The sequence below is a fragment of the Schistocerca cancellata genome, chromosome 3, assembly GCF_023864275.1.
Source record: "Schistocerca cancellata isolate TAMUIC-IGC-003103 chromosome 3, iqSchCanc2.1, whole genome shotgun sequence".
Lineage (NCBI taxonomy): Eukaryota > Metazoa > Arthropoda > Insecta > Orthoptera > Acrididae > Schistocerca > Schistocerca cancellata.
The window spans coordinates 760551574-760567673 of record NC_064628.1 but is presented as its reverse complement, the minus strand read 5'-3'; the positions used below and the strand labels follow the sequence as shown (position 1 = coordinate 760567673).

Genomic DNA, 16100 nt, shown 5'->3' with positions numbered 1-16100 from the left:
TGCCATATGGTAATACAGCCCACACTGGACCTTTACAAGTAGCCGCACTTCAGTTATAACTATCCATTAGCTTGCTTCAATGAGCTGGGGAACTGCCCTCTTCCCATACTTTTATTTTTTTTTAAGACAAAGAAAGAAAAGAGAGGAGTATTTCCCTAGAATTAGTGGTAATGTGACAGAATGGGCTGTAATAGATTTTGTTTAGATCTAGAACTTGGTCATTTGCTACAGACAATGCTGAACCCAGCTCCCACATAGAGACAAGATAGTTATAAACTTCATCATTAATAGAACCTGAGTCCTAATTGTCACTCTCAACTGTTACTCAGTAGCACTGGAAAGTGGGATGGGAACCTGCCTGTTGTTGCCAGTGATATGAGTGAAATCCTTTGATGTGATCCCCACAATGTCCCTCCTGCTGATCATGAGGATCCCATTCTTCATTATGGTATTAATAAGGCACCTAGCCAAAAAATCTTCATAATGACTTCTGTTGGATAAGGAAAATGGTTAATGGAGTTCCAGAAATAATGCCAGAATTTAGTTTTGTTCTTTTACCCTCCTCACACAAAAGGCTACAAGGCTCTCATGAGAGGGCCTGCACTTGGACTTCTAAAGAGCTACTTGCCTGTCCCTGATTGCACATAGTCTAGATGACTAAGTGGTCATTCATGTGCTGATCCTGACCATTTTTCACTGAACAATGTGTGCGCGAGTTGGAGAACATAATTATGAACTGATGACAGAAATTACCCGGTAGCAGTGCTGATATAGGCGCTTTGCTCAATATGCAGAAGACCAAGATCTATCAACAAAAGGCATTTCATATCTCAGCTTGGGGCAGGTAATAGAGGAGCCATATAGCATATGCCATCCCACAAAGAAGGAATGGGCGGGGAAGCTATATAATAAGGCTGTGGAGAGGTGCATTACCTATAGCATCATTAAGGACAGGAAAAGACTATGTCTCCTCCTTTGATTCTGCATATGAATGATGGCAATAATTGCTTGCAAGTTGGTGTTAAAGTGGTGAAATGAGTTGTGGTAATTGCTACTTACAATGATGGCAACACCAACTCTCTCCATTGAGGTCATCCTTTCTGTGAATCTTATAACTTCTTAAAGTATGGAGTGACAGTTTCTTTTAAATGGGTGTCTTAAAGACAAGGACACAAGAGGTCTTCCCTGTTGTAGGTGTGTTAATTCCTCTATATTGTCAAATTTTAACCAGAATTAAGTCTAAATCTGAAAGCAGAGCAATCAATGCAGTACAACAGTTAGTACTTAAATTATGTTTAGTAGTTTTAGTTTTGGTTATGTCATGTTCCATAGATCATTTTCCCAATTATTTTATTGGTATGATGTGAAACAAGTCACGTTACAAGATATATACACACACACATGAATACTGCTAATATTAATATTACTGAAATTTTTAGTTCTACACGTGCAACTACATTTAGAGGTACCTTCTTCTTCTTCTTCTTCTTCTTGTTTACCATTTCTGAAACAGAAACTCATCCATGGAGTAGAAGGAATTGTCCAAAAGAAATGATTTTAAGCTAGATTTAAAACTTGATCTGCTACCTGCCAGGCACTTTATGTTGTTGGGCAAATGATCAAAGATTTTTGTTGCTGAATAATGTACATCTTTTTGAGCAACTGACAGCTTCAATAATGGATAGGAAAGGTCATTTTTCCTCTCTAGTGTTGTACATATGAACATCACTGTTCTTCGTGAATTGAGATGGATTATTTGTAATGAATTTCATTAGCAAATATATGTACTCTGATGGTGCAGTTAAAATACCTAACTCCTTGAAAAGGTGCCTACATGATGTCCTTGGGTGAACACCACTAATTATTCTCACTGCTCTCTTTTGTGCAATCAATACTTTATGTCTAAGTGGTGAGTTACCCCACAAAACTATTCCATAAGATATTACTGAGTGGAAATATGCAAAGTACGTTAGGAGGCTGATCTGTTTATTACCAAGACTAGTGAGTATACAAAGAGCAAAAGAAGCTGAACTTAGTTGTTTGAGAAGCTCAGTAATATGCTTCTTCCAGTTCACATTGTCATCAATGTGAACACCCAAAAATTTGGAGAAATCTACCCTCTTAACTGAGCCCTGTTCATATGCTACATCAATTGTTGGTATGACGCTATTTGGAGTACAGAACTGGATATAGTGAGTTTTTTCAAAATTAACCGAGAGTCCATTTTCTGAGAACCACTTAATAATTCTTTTAAAGACATCCTTAACAATATCTTCAGCTGCTTTTTCTGGAATGGGATTTATTATTACACTTGTGTCATCTGCAAAAAGTACTAGTTCAGCTTGCTGAACACTAAGTGGGAGGTCATTCACATGAATAAGGAACAGCAGAGGACCTAAAATTGAATCCTGTGGGACTCCCTTTGTGATAACTCCCCATTAACTAGAATTTATCACCCTCCCAACATTATTTGTGCAATTCAGCACAACTTTTTTCTTTCTGTTCATTAAGTATGATTAAAACTAGTTGTGTGTATAGCCTTCAATTCCATAAAACCTGAGTTTTTCTACGAGTGTGACATGATCCACACAGTCAAATGCCTTGGAGAGATCACAAAAAATATCAACTGGCAGTAATTTGTTATTTATGGCTTGTACTATTTGATGGATAAATGTGTAGATAGCATTCTCAGTCAAGTAACCCTTCCAGAATTCAAACTGTGACATTCTGAGTAAATTATTTTTCACTTAAATGTGAGACTGCTCTTGAATACATAACTTTTTCAAATATTTTAGAAAATGAAGTCAGCAATAAGATTGGTCTGTAATTATTTAAGTCACTCTTGTCCCCCTTATTATGAAGAGGTTGACAATTGCGTATTTCAATCTGTCTGGAAAAATTCCCTGTGCCAGCGAAGCATTACATACACTCCTGGAAATTGAAATAAGAACACCGTGAATTCATTGTCCCAGGAAGGGGAAACTTTATTGACACATTCCTGGGGTCAGATACATCACATGATCACACTGACAGAACCACAGGCACATAGACACAGGCAACAGAGCATGCACAATGTCGGCACTAGTACAGTGTATATCCACCTTTCGCAGCAATGCAGGCTGCTATTCTCCCATGGAGACGATCGTAGAGATGCTGGATGTAGTCCTGTGGAACGGCTTGCCATGCCATTTCCACCTGGCGCCTCAGTTGGACCAGCGTTCGTGCTGGACGTGCAGACCGCGTGAGACGACGCTTCATCCAGTCCCAAACATGCTCAATGGGGGACAGATCCGGAGATCTTGCTGGCCAGTGTAGTTGACTTACACCTTCTAGAGCACGTTGGGTGGCACAGGATACATGCGGACGTGCATTGTCCTGTTGGAACAGCAAGTTCCCTTGCCGCTCTAGGAATGGTAGAACGATGGGTTCGATGACGGTTTGGATGTACCGTGCACTATTCAGTGTCCCCTCGACGATCACCAGTGGTGTACGGCCAGTGTAGGAGATCGCTCCCCACACCATGATGCCGGGTGTTGGCCCTGTGTGCCTCGGTCGTATGCAGTCCTGATTGTGGCGCTCACATGCACGGCGCCAAACACGCATACGACCATCATTGGCACCAAGGCAGAAGCGACTCTCATCGCTGAAGACGACACGTCTCCATTCGTCCCTCCATTCACGCCTGTCGCGACACCACTGGAGGCGGGCTGCACGATGTTGGGGCGTGAGCGGAAGACGGCCTAACGGTGTGCGGGACCGTAGCCCAGCTTCATGGAGACGGTTGCGAATGGTCCTCGCCGATACCCCAGGAGCAACAGTTTCCCTAATTTGCTGGGAAGTGGCGGTGCGGTCCCCTACAGCACTGCGTTGGATCCTACGGTCTTGGCGTGCATCCGTGCGTCGCTGCGGTCCGGTCCCAGGTCGACGGGCATGTGCACCTTCCGCCGACCACTGGCGACAACATCGATGTACTGTGGAGACCTCACGCCCCACGTGTTGAGCAATTCGGCGGTACGTCCACCCGGCCTCCCGCATGCCCACTATATGCCCTCGCTCAAAGTCCGTCAACTGCACATACGGTTCACGTCCACACTGTCGCGGCATGCTACCAGTGTTAAAGACTGCAATGGAGCTCCGTATGCCACGGCAAACTGGCTGACACTGACGGCGGCGGTGCACAAATGCTGCGCAGCTAGCGCCATTCGACGGCCAACACCGCGGTTCCTGGTGTGTCCGCTGTGCCGTGCGTGTGATCATTGCTTGTACAGCCCTCTCGCAGTGTCCGGAGCAAGTATGGTGGGTCTGACACACCGGTGTCAATGTGTTCTTTTTTCCATTTCAAGGAGTGTATATCGCTAAGGACTCCACTTAGTAAATTAGAACAACACTTAAAAATTCTGTTAGAGACTCCATCAACACCACATAAGCTCTTGTTTTTCAGTATATTTATAATTCCCTTAATTTCAGTGGGGGGTGTTGGTGCCATTTCTAAAGGCCTAAAGTCCTGGGAAATGACATTTTAACATATTTTTTTGCTTCTTCAACTGAACCCTTTAACTCTATTTTTGCTGCTACATTCAGAAAAGTGAGTATTAAAAATACTAGCAACTTGTGGATTATCACTCACAACATCATCATTTAGCTTTATTGCTATGGTATGCTGTGCACTGTCAGGCTGCCCCATCTCCCGTCTGACAATATTCCACATAGTTTTAATCTTATTATCCACATTATTAATTTATGTCAGAACACATAAGCTTCTCGACTTCTTAATGACTTTCCTTAAAATATTACAGTATCTTTTGTAGTAAGCAAGTAACATCGGATCCTGACTTATTCTGGCCTGTCCATATATTTCCCTCTTCCTCTTACAAGATATCTTAATTCCCTTAGTAATTCATTGCTTACTTGACTTTGTAATGGCTTTTTTAGATAACATTTCAGGAAAGCAACTCTCAAATATTGAAACAAATTTATGGTGGAATAAATTGAATTTGACATCAGCATCATTTTCTGTGTATACTTCATCCCATTGTACCTCTTCTAGGTTGCACTTAAAGCTCTGTATCCTGTTCACATTAATAAGCCTCCCTGCCTTATATGAACCTGCCTGACTCCTGTAAGGTGCTATATGTGTTATTTCCATTAACTGTGCATCATGATCAGATAGCCCATTAACAACTGGGTACACATTAATTGTTTCTGCCTGAGCACTATCTAAGAAAATGTTATTGATAAGTGACTTACTATCCTGCTGCACACGAGTTGGAAAATTTACGACAGATACTAGATTTAAACAACCAAACAAAGATTCTAGCTCCATTTTTCCTACCTGTATCTTTTAAGAAATCTACATTAAAATCACCACAAACCACTAACTGCTTCTTTTTGTCTGACAGGTAGCTCAATAATGACTCAAGATTTTTCATGAATAGCTGAAAGTTACCTTGAGGGGATCTGTAGATTGTTACAATTACTATAGAAGTATATTGTAGTAGCATCTCACAAGCATATGCTTCAAGGATCTGATCTACACAAAAACTATTTGTTTCAATATTTTTGACTTTGCATCCAGTTTTTATATAAGTAGCAACTCTTCCTCTTTCCATGTTGACTCTATATGAATAAGATGCTAATCTGTAATCCCTTAAATTTAACTTCTCCATCCCTGCGGTTACATGGTGTTCAGAAAGACACAAAACAATCTATACCTTCAGAATTTACACAGAATTTGCTACAGACATTATGGCACTGTTCTGTTTTAATCTCTTTCAATATTCTCTATCTGTAATCTGACTCTAACCTAAAAAATGTGTCCCTCTGACTCCAGTAATCACAGGTATTTTGTCTTGTGTGCATGTGCCCCTCCCCCCTTACATTTTCTGCAAGAAGATCAACTGATCTACCCTTCCCCCTCCTATTCAGGTGCAGGCCATGACTAGTGTAACCCCACCTCCCAATTGCATCAATAGGCACAGCACAGATAAGAGATTTAGTTTCTGTCAACAGTAACCCCCCCACCAGCTCTCTGTTAACATGGTTGGCAGCTGTATTAACCCAGGGCTGATCATGGCGCTGCAAAACATCCACAAACCCCACACGAGTGTGAGCTGTTGCTGCACCTATTACATCCAGGTCACATGTAATACTATAGTCCGAATTGCTAACCTGGCTGTTTCCTGCTCCTCCTACTATAAGAGCAGCGTCCTTGCCATAAAAATCTTTGCACAAGGCCCCTACATTTTCTGTAACCTGGCTAAGCTTATCACTAGATTTCACAATAACACTGTTATACCTCCAGAGTAGAACTGAATTAGTGGATAGAGAGTGCTGCTATTTATATGATCATCAAATATTCTAGGACATACAGACATTGCCAACATAAGAAATTACAAGAGCCTTCCAGAAATAATAGATACTAAATAAAAATAGTTGCTGGTAATTGGGTTTGAACTGCCAACCCACAGTACACCAGCCAGTGATGCAAACTGCAATGCTACACTGCATGCAAAACAATTCATTTCTCCCTGTTCTGGAGAAAATGTTACCCACTGTTTTAGAAGTTATCATTGGAACTGGTTACTGCATCCTGGATCTAGAACTTGTCAACTGCCCACTGTATGGCAGCACTGGAGGACTTCCACATTCTGGTTGTGTTAACACATCATTTCACTATGGCAAACATTGAAGGTAGCCTCAATTGAGGCTACCTTCATTATAATTGAGTGGGTCTTCAGTTTCTTTGAACAGGAAGCTTTTCTCATCAGTCTGTACCTCAGTACTGAAGTAGGACTTTATACAGAGGACATGGACAACCTCTCTGTACTTTTCTCTTCTAGATGAAGAGTTATGAACCTCGACTTAGTATGTGATGTCCAATAAGTGACAAATGATGTGCCACCACCTAGAGTAGAGCTTTATTAACTGTTCCAATAGCTCCACTTTCTGAACAGGCATAAAAATCCAGGCTATATACCACTTGCCTGTGTGTGGTGTTGCAACACTCTCACTCTTTCTCCTGGGTGTCCAGGGTCTGTCTGTGAAACAACTGCTTGCTTCTTTGGTTCTGGCGACAAGGTGTTTCAATGTAGTCATCTTGAGTATTGCCTGGTTGAAACAGAAACAGTGTACCTATTGTCATTTCAGCCTCATGTATGTGAGCAGAAAGAAAGGTGTGAAAGCTGTAATGTCTTGCTTTGCCACATTGATGTGAATGTCATGACAGATAGTAAAGTATTCCAGTCTTTCTGTTTGACATCAACATATGTCAAAAGTATATGTGCCAGCATCTTATAAAAGTGTTCTGTGAGGCCATTCATCTGTGGCTGGTAGGCAATTGTCATCCTATGGGTGGTATCCCAATATGAAACTATCTCTGATACTAGTCCTGACTGGAAAAATTTTCGACAGTCTGAGATAGTCACAAAGGGTGCTCTTCTACAAGGCATCTTGCAAATTACTGGAGCTTCTGCAGTCAGCACAGCTAAGTGGCAGTGTCGTGGGTGAAGTAATAAGTGCAGACTATCCATCAATTGCTGCTTGTTAACTTCATGAAATACCCCAAGAACCCGATTCCAATTCAGTGGAATGGCACTGTTGATGGTGGAATAGGTACCACATACCCTGGAGGTAAATGTGGTATATGCTCCCGTTATTGGCATCCCTTACAGTGACTCATGTACTCTCTAATGGAAAGATAGAGACTTGTCAGTGATACCTGCATCCGATTCTGACTAGAGTCTTCACCAATCCCAGGCAACCAGATGTTGGAGTGTCATGGAAAAACTTCATGTTAACTGGCCACAGATGATCTTGGATAACAATCAAAATTTCTACCCCCACTAGATCATTGTTACTCGTACACAATATTCTGTTTATTAATTGGAATTCACGTATGGTTGGTTACTCATTCTTCAAGGATTTATGGTTTTCATTTATGCTGGATCTTCCCTCCGATTAGCATTAATGTCATATAATGCAACAATGACTCATATTTTTATCCATGCAGTTGTGTACCACCACAGGATTCCTTGACAGGCAATAGGCATCATTATTATTTGCATCCATTTTTGTATACCACTATTACGTAGTACTCCTGAAGGCTCAGTGTCCATCTCACCACTCAACCTGACAGATCCTTCAGGCTAGTCAGCCAGCATAAAGCATGATGATCTGTCAGAATGGTGAATGGTTTGCCAAATAAATACAGCAAGAATTTGTTGATGGTCCAAGCAACTGAAAGGCACTCTTTCTCAGTTACAGTATAATTCCTCTCAGATTAGAAGATTACTTTGGAAACATAAGCATCACATTTTCAGCATGTTCCTGATTTTGTACTAGAATTGCACCTATCCATTTATCACTAACATCAGTGTCAAGTTCTGTCTCAGCAATCTTTTCATACAAGAAGATGTTATAGTTTCTTTACAGATAAAGAAAGATCTTCCTTGCACCTTATTTCAGGAAAGTATGGAGTCTCCCTGCAGTAGTTCTTCCAAGGGAAGTGATTTGATATAAAAGTCATTTATGAAACACCAGTAGTCAAACAAATTCAGAGAAAACTTCTCACATCACAAATGTGCCAAGGAATCAATAATTGCTCTTATTTTCTCTGTATCTGGACGGATTGCATCTCCATTTATTAGATGTCCCAAGAGTCTTATTACTTGGACAATGAAGATTCTGATGGAGGCTTATGGTTTGAACACACTTCAACACATTGTCAGGTAGCTTAAATGTACCTCCAGTGTCTTTGAAAAATAACATCATCATCCAGACAATGAAGTCCATTTTTATGTCAAAGCAGGTTGCACATCATATGTTCAAAGGTGCTTGGAGCGGTTCATAGTCTAAACACCAGAACTATGAACTCATAGAGGCCATCAGAAGCTGTGAAGCTCTTTTGTGAGTCATTCTTGCCAGTAGCCTATATTTTGGAAATATTTTACTCCTTTCAATCAGTTTATGTTGCATAGACATTCCTTTTTGTGAAGTTGAATCACTGTTATCAATGCTGGAGTGCCATGTGCCATCCTTATTATTCACAAGCACCACAGGAGGTGACCAAGGACTCTCTGTAAGTTCAATGATGTCATCTTGCAGCATCTCATCCACTTCTTCCTGGATTATCAGTCACTGAGCTGGTGGAACCCTACATAAGTGCTGGCTAATTGGTGGATGATCACCATGTTTGTATGGTGTTTTACCTAGGACTTCTTGGTCAGTCTTTTCTCCACTCTGGATTTGAAAGCATCTAAAAACTGACACAGAGCAGCTAACACTCAGCAACTTTGTTCCTCAGCCAGGTCAGAGCCTGTTGGCAGTTGATTAGGAGCATCCTCCACTGTGTCTGTAGTGATAGTGGAGCATGATTTTTCATCAACAGCACAAATTTGAATTAATTTCTTGAGCTTCTATCATTCTCATAGACAAAAATGAGACTCAAATGTCTCAAGGAAAATTTAATTATATAAGATATATATACCACCTGTTATGTCCAATGCTGGGGTGCTATTCCAATACCGGAGAGCCTTGGCAATAGCAACAATCTGAGGAAGGGAAAATAATACATGAATTTAAGTGTGTTGACAGGAAGGTATTGGACTAGGGTGCCCATGCAGCTGTGTTAGCTATCTGCTGTGGTGGCTAATACAGCTGCCTAGTAAGCAAGGAGACCTGGGTTCATGCCCCAGCTGTGGCACAAATATTAATTCATTTCTTGAGCTTCTATTATTACCATAGAAAAAGAATACACTGAATCAGCCAGTGCCTGGACAGGTTGGCTGTCAATATGACATCAACGAGATTTCCTTGCATCTTGGTAATTGTCATCCATGGAGGATTTTCATCTGTGGTAGCCTCACCCCCATAAATGGTTGCCTCACTTTGTTTTCCTGCCTTCAGTGGTTAGGTGAGTGGCTGATATCTTTGTACGGTGATGGGGAATATTTATGGCATGGTGGAGAGAGACTTCATCCATGGTACAGCAGTGGGCTTCATCCCAAAGATCAACTATATTCATTTGCAGTTGACTGGCATGAATATAACTGTTGTGATGGCTGACATCTTGTGACATAGTAGTTGTTGAAAACTTGTCTCCTTTCTATGGAGTTGGGTACAGTGTGTGAAAGGCATCCACAGTGAAATCATATTGATTTGTTGTGCTCTGTCCTCCAAATGTCTGGTCTTCTGTGCAGCACTATGCTTGACAAAGGAGTAAAGGAGTTGTACCTGCTTTGGTGGATGCTGCAATGTCATTTTACTGCTGCACTGTATCATCTGAGCTGTTTGACTTTATTTGTGATTTTCTGTCAGATAGGTAGTAATTGAGACAAAGTCATCAAATAAAAATGAAATGATATTTGGAGTTCCCCAACGAAGTTTTATACACTCTCTGCTGTTTCTAATCTATATAAATTATTTAGGTGACAATATGAACAACCCTCTTAGATTGTTTGCTGATGATGCTGTCATTTATCATCTAATAAAGCCATCAGAAGATCAAAACCAACTGCAAAATGATTTAGACAAGCTATCTGCAAGGTTCAAAAAGTATCAATTGACTCTAAATAATACAAAGTGTGAGCTTATCCTTATGAGTACTAAAAGGAAACCATTAAATGTCAGTTACACAATAAATCACATAAATCTAAAGGCTCTCAGTTCAGCTAAATGCCTAGGGATAGCAATTATGAACAACTTTGATTGGAATGATCACACAGGCAATGCTGCAGGGAAGGCAGACCAAAGACTGTGTTTTATTGGCATGACACTTCAAGGATGCAACAAGGGGCAACAAGGGGCTGCTTACGCTACACTTGCTTGTCCTCTGCTAGAGGGTTCCTGTGCAATATGAGATCCTTACCAGATGGGAGTTATAGAGGACATTGAAGAAGTTCAAATAAGGACAACTCATTTTGTACTCTTGTGATATAAGAGAGGCAGCACCATGGATATGATACATGAATTGGGGTGGCAATGATTAAAACAGAGGTGGTTTTTGATGCAGTAAGATGTTATCATGAAATTTTAGCCTACAACTTTGTCCTCTGAAAGTGAAAATACTTCGTTGACACCCACTTACACGGAGAGAGAGAAAAAACATCATAATAAAATAAGAGAAAGCAGGGCTTGCATGGAAAGATTTAAGTGTTTGATTTTCCCATGCACTGTTTGAGAGTGTAACGGTAGAGAAATAATGTGAAAGTAGTTTTATGAAGCCTCTGCCAGGCTCTTAAATGTGAACTGCAGATTAATCATGACCTATAAATGAAATCCGAGCTAGCCAAGTCCATTTCTTCTGGTGCAGTCAACTGACAGAGGAGGTCGGTGCTAAGAACCAATACTTCTTCTTGATTTCTGTCATATTAGAATTCACAGTGTGACATAGGGCCAAAACATTTTGCATTTAGGACTGCGTTGTTTCTGCGTGATGTTGGGTCTTCTGCTTGCTCCTGATTGTCAACAAATGTTTTCTTTAGTTTGGCTTGGAGTTCCTCAAAACTACTGAGCTTCTCTTCTTTTACCTCAAACCACTGCTGGGCAAATATATCATGTCATCTCAACTGTTGTACTTGGTAACTTGGCTGAACTGTTTCAGAATCTTGTCGGATCCTGACCATCATCTCCAGACAATAATGGTGGATGCCTGATGTCCAAATGACTTGTTGCTGTTTCGGAATCCATTGGTTTCCTGAATGTACAGAACTAGGGAATGATGTACATCTTGTATTCCAGTTGCTGTCCATGTAGGCAACAGTTTTTACAGTGTCTCGATGTCTAATTGGAGCCGTGGTTATGTAGTTGTTTTCCTGTGGCCAGCATTTCCACTGCCACAACATAACAAGAATTAAGTCCAAGTCTGAAAATTGGGTCTTCATTGAGGTATAACACTTAGCACTTGAAAACACGTATATTACCAATATCAACATACTGCTATAACAGAACTAAACTCCTGGATGGAGAGCGCTGCCATTTAGACAAACACAGAATATTTTAGAATATACAAATATCACAAACATAAGAAATTCTGAGACCCTTCTAGAAATGACAGAGTCTAAATAAAAAATAATTGCTGCTGTTCAAGCTTGAACTGGCAACTCACAGCAAACCAGCCAGAAAATTTAAACACTACATCACACTGCATACAGAAGAGTTTGTGATAATATTAATCCAACTGTAGTGTGGGAGCCATTTTGGTGGCGAGTTTTTTCTTTGTCTTTTGACTACATTGCACTACAGTGATTGGACATTAGGATGAAAGGATTGTTGCTTCCTTTATAAATGTAAACGCCACTCACACATTGGGCCTGTTCTGACTGGCTGACTGCTGTCTACAGTGCAGTACAAGGACCAATGTATGATTTTGGGACACATGATCAGCATGTCATCAGTCCTTACAGCCATTATTGCCATTAGATGAATCCTGATAAGGCTGCCACCTCTTTATTCAAACAGATCATCATTTGTCATCAGGAGACTGTGTGGGCCCCATTCCAAACCTCCCTACCTCAGAACAATTCGAGGATGTTTTGGGAATCAAAACTGGGTCCTCGTGCACAGGAGGCAGTGATTCTAACCATCTGGCTACAGATGAGGTCTTGATTCCATTGACACTGCTGAAAGAACAACATCTGACATGTAAGCATTGTGTGATGGTTTCAGGTGAGTTCTTCTGGTTCTGTGACACTTTTCAGGTTTTTGTTTCAGCTTCGAAATAGGCAGTTCACCTGTTTGAGAAGCTGTGGCTTGGTTTTCCATATTTCTCTGTGTGGAAGATGTAGCGGTCTTTAATTTAGTGCTGTCTTGTGCTTTTTGCAGATAATTTGATATACATGGCCATGTTTACCATAGATGTTTCTTGGCAGGAGCATTAATGTTGTTCCAGTAGAGAGCTTCCTTGTCTCTAAATTATTAGTCACAGCAACAAATGGCACTACAAATACTGGCCTGACAGGTTGTTTCACTTCAGCATATGGGATTAAATTTGTGACATCCTGACACCAGACAGCAAGATACCCATTGTAGTTCATGCAGATCAGTGATGATGAACATGGGGTAACAGGTTTGTAAGTTGTCTGACCTTAACAGTTTACAGTGGTGTGCTCCTAGTGTCAGCTTATGCAATAACTCATAGGATTTGGCATACAAGGTCTCACCTTAAGAAGAGTAAACATAGCTTTGAAATAATCTGGTAAGACTGGTATTTTGAATGTGAATATAAACCTAGCTGTTTTCTCATGCTTACAATTCACCTACTTCATTATGTTTCATATTTTAACAACACATTTTTCTTCTCATTCACCTTCAACTCTTGGATCTCCAATCCCATTAAGTCTCTGCATGACATAATTCCCTTGCTGAAGTTCAATTTGTTGAGAGGCTCTGTAGATACTGTGTTTGTAATAGAGTGTCTTGTAGGGCAGTAGATAGTTCTAAGAGAAGTGCTACATATCTAAACTGCTTCACAGATTTGAAAGCTCCTGCAGTACACTTAAATACATGTGATTCTCATATAAAAATTTAAAAAAATACTCACTAAAATAACAAATGACTGTGTATATTAATACTATGAAAGAGTATTTATTAGTAACTTCAGTGTGTAATACCATTTCAAATTGATATAAAATAATGAAACAGTATCAGATTTTCTTACCTTCCAACCTGCTTTGTAGATAAGGGGAGCAAGGCTCACACCTTCAGTACAGAGTGTAGGTTGTCTTTCTGTGTCAGGACATTGCTGCAGAAGGTCACCAGCTTCTGACAATTCCACGAGTGTTGGAAATATGTCCACTAGTTCCACAATAGCATTACCGATGCTTGGGTGTACACTGCTGCTTGGTACTTCATTTGTTTTCACATAATCAGGAACATCAGTGATACCAGGAACATGAATAATTAATGGAACTCGTACTGATACTTCAAAGTTACTGTATTTTGACCATTCCCCATGTTCTCCAAGAGACCATCCTAAATACCAATCAGAAGCACACTATAAAATAATTTAAAGATAATCTTAGAAATCACTTGCTAATTTAACAGTGAAAACCTTATATGGAATGTAAGTAAGATTTAATGAAAGTACACTGATGTTTGTGAAAATTGCCACACCAATGAGACTACATTGGCCTTCTGTGAACTTTACATCAGTACATGACAATACAAAATCAATTAGACACTTGTTTATAAATAATTAACATTAAAGAAATAAATGTAAACTCTGTCTTTAAGATTCTGGTATGGTATGAGGTTTCCATGTGCTACAACCACAGCCTCTAAACATTGTGGCATTGGATCAAAAGATTCTGTTACTTGGGAATCTCCCTCCACAAATGTTTTGCTCAAGAACACAAATCATCAGGTGTGGTTGCTGAAGAACTATGAAGAAAAAATAATGCACCAATCATGATCTTTGGCTGAATGTGCAGGTTAAGGGAACTATGGTATGTACTGGCCTTCAAAAAGACTTTGTACATTCTTTTCCATATGAAGCCAGGTGTTGCTTTGCATATAGACAGCATGTGGAGTTGCCTGAATGAAAGTCTGTACCTTGGGCTCTGCAGTGTCCATATCATAGCATTTATTGTTCAGATTTCTCTCAGTAGGTAACACTCAAGATCAATGGTGTCACTCATCAACACTTTATGTCTATTGACTTTGTTGGACAACAACACAATCAACCAGATTGCAATAACCATAGAAGTATCTAACTCATTTGCAGCCATTGTTATAGGGCAGTTTGAAGTGGGACTCATTTGAAAAACCTACATCATGCCACATGGCAAACCACTTATGATGTCTTCATAGCCACTGCAGGCTGCTGCATTTGTAACTTCTTGTCAATGGAAGCTGAAACAACAATGTGTGTATATCCAGTCCGAAGTCACTCCAGAAAGCACTGAACCATCAACGCATACTGGTTTACACTAGTGGAAGTGTTCCGACACTGAATCAACACTGTTCACAAAGCTTTATGGCCTGTTACAGCCATACAGAAGAGATAGTGGCCACTCCAAAAGGTGGACTCATTGTGTAGTTCACTACCCACTTGGTGTTGCACATAACCTTCTTCTAACCATTGTTTTCACACCTCTCTCTCTCTCTCTCTCTCTCTCTCTCTCTCTACTGCCATAGCAACATTCTCAGTATGAGCCATCAGAATGTACATCAACAGAATGCAAGTGAGGGATTCTATCATTCCCATATATTATAGACATTCTAAAAGAAGAAATGAAAGATGAGAGGGCTCAAGAATACATGACTGATGTACAAAATATGATGAAAAATGTTACTCAGGAACTACTAAAAATGGGCACCTTCTATCTCACATTTAATAGCACAACACTCCCAGAGCACGCAGCAGAGGCTGTAAAATGAAAACTATTGAAGGGATTGTAATGTCATAGCCTATGAAAGAAGATGCAGTCCTTATAAGAGTGCTAGGGACACAGACTCACTCACAGTCTGGGGACCAAGGAAGCACATCCACCTGATGGCAGAGCAGGCTCATTTGCAGATCAACCATCCACTGCACTCAGTCATGCTGAAAACAGAGAAATGCAGGATTCAAAAGGATAGAAAAGGGGTGTAGTGAATTTCCTATCAATGGAAGGAATACAGGGAATGGACATTAATTGAAGAATAGCACAAGAACACAGAAAGCACCAAATACCCACTGCAATTCCAATGCACAATGTGTCCTCTGGGGCAATGTTATCATTGTAACCTGTTGCTCTTCCACAATGTGGGCATCCACTTGCTAGGCAATGGTGGAATTACAAATAATGCGTCATTGCTAACAATGTCTGTCCTCCCTTGAATCGCTGATGCAACACCTTGATCCTTGCAATGGACGTGTCATGCTCTTCATACACTTGTCCCATTCTTTGATGAATTTCTGTTGTCTGTGCACCTTTGCTCTTCTTTTAAAGCCTCCACTGTTCTGTTTTCAGCTTTACTGAGTATAGTGGATGGTTGATTTTGCACATGATCACTCTGTTCTCATGTGGTTGTGTGCCTATGTCCATCAAGTGGCGAGTTTGGCGCCTCAGTGCTCCTATAGGGGCTAAAACTTCTTTCATAGACAAATGCATTATGATCCC

General features: G+C 40.4%; 1 protein-coding gene across 2 annotated transcripts in view; it reads right to left on the bottom strand.

Annotated features, from left to right (window-relative positions):
* The window catches only part of LOC126175786 (iduronate 2-sulfatase), a 145618-nt gene that overhangs the window by 17820 nt on the left and 111698 nt on the right, over positions 1–16100 (bottom strand). For both annotated transcript variants that reach the window (XM_049922762.1, XM_049922763.1), the window contains one exon: positions 13655–13968. In XM_049922762.1, coding sequence (XP_049778719.1) covers positions 13655–13968 — 314 coding nt within the window. The remainder of the gene's footprint in view (positions 1–13654; positions 13969–16100) is intronic.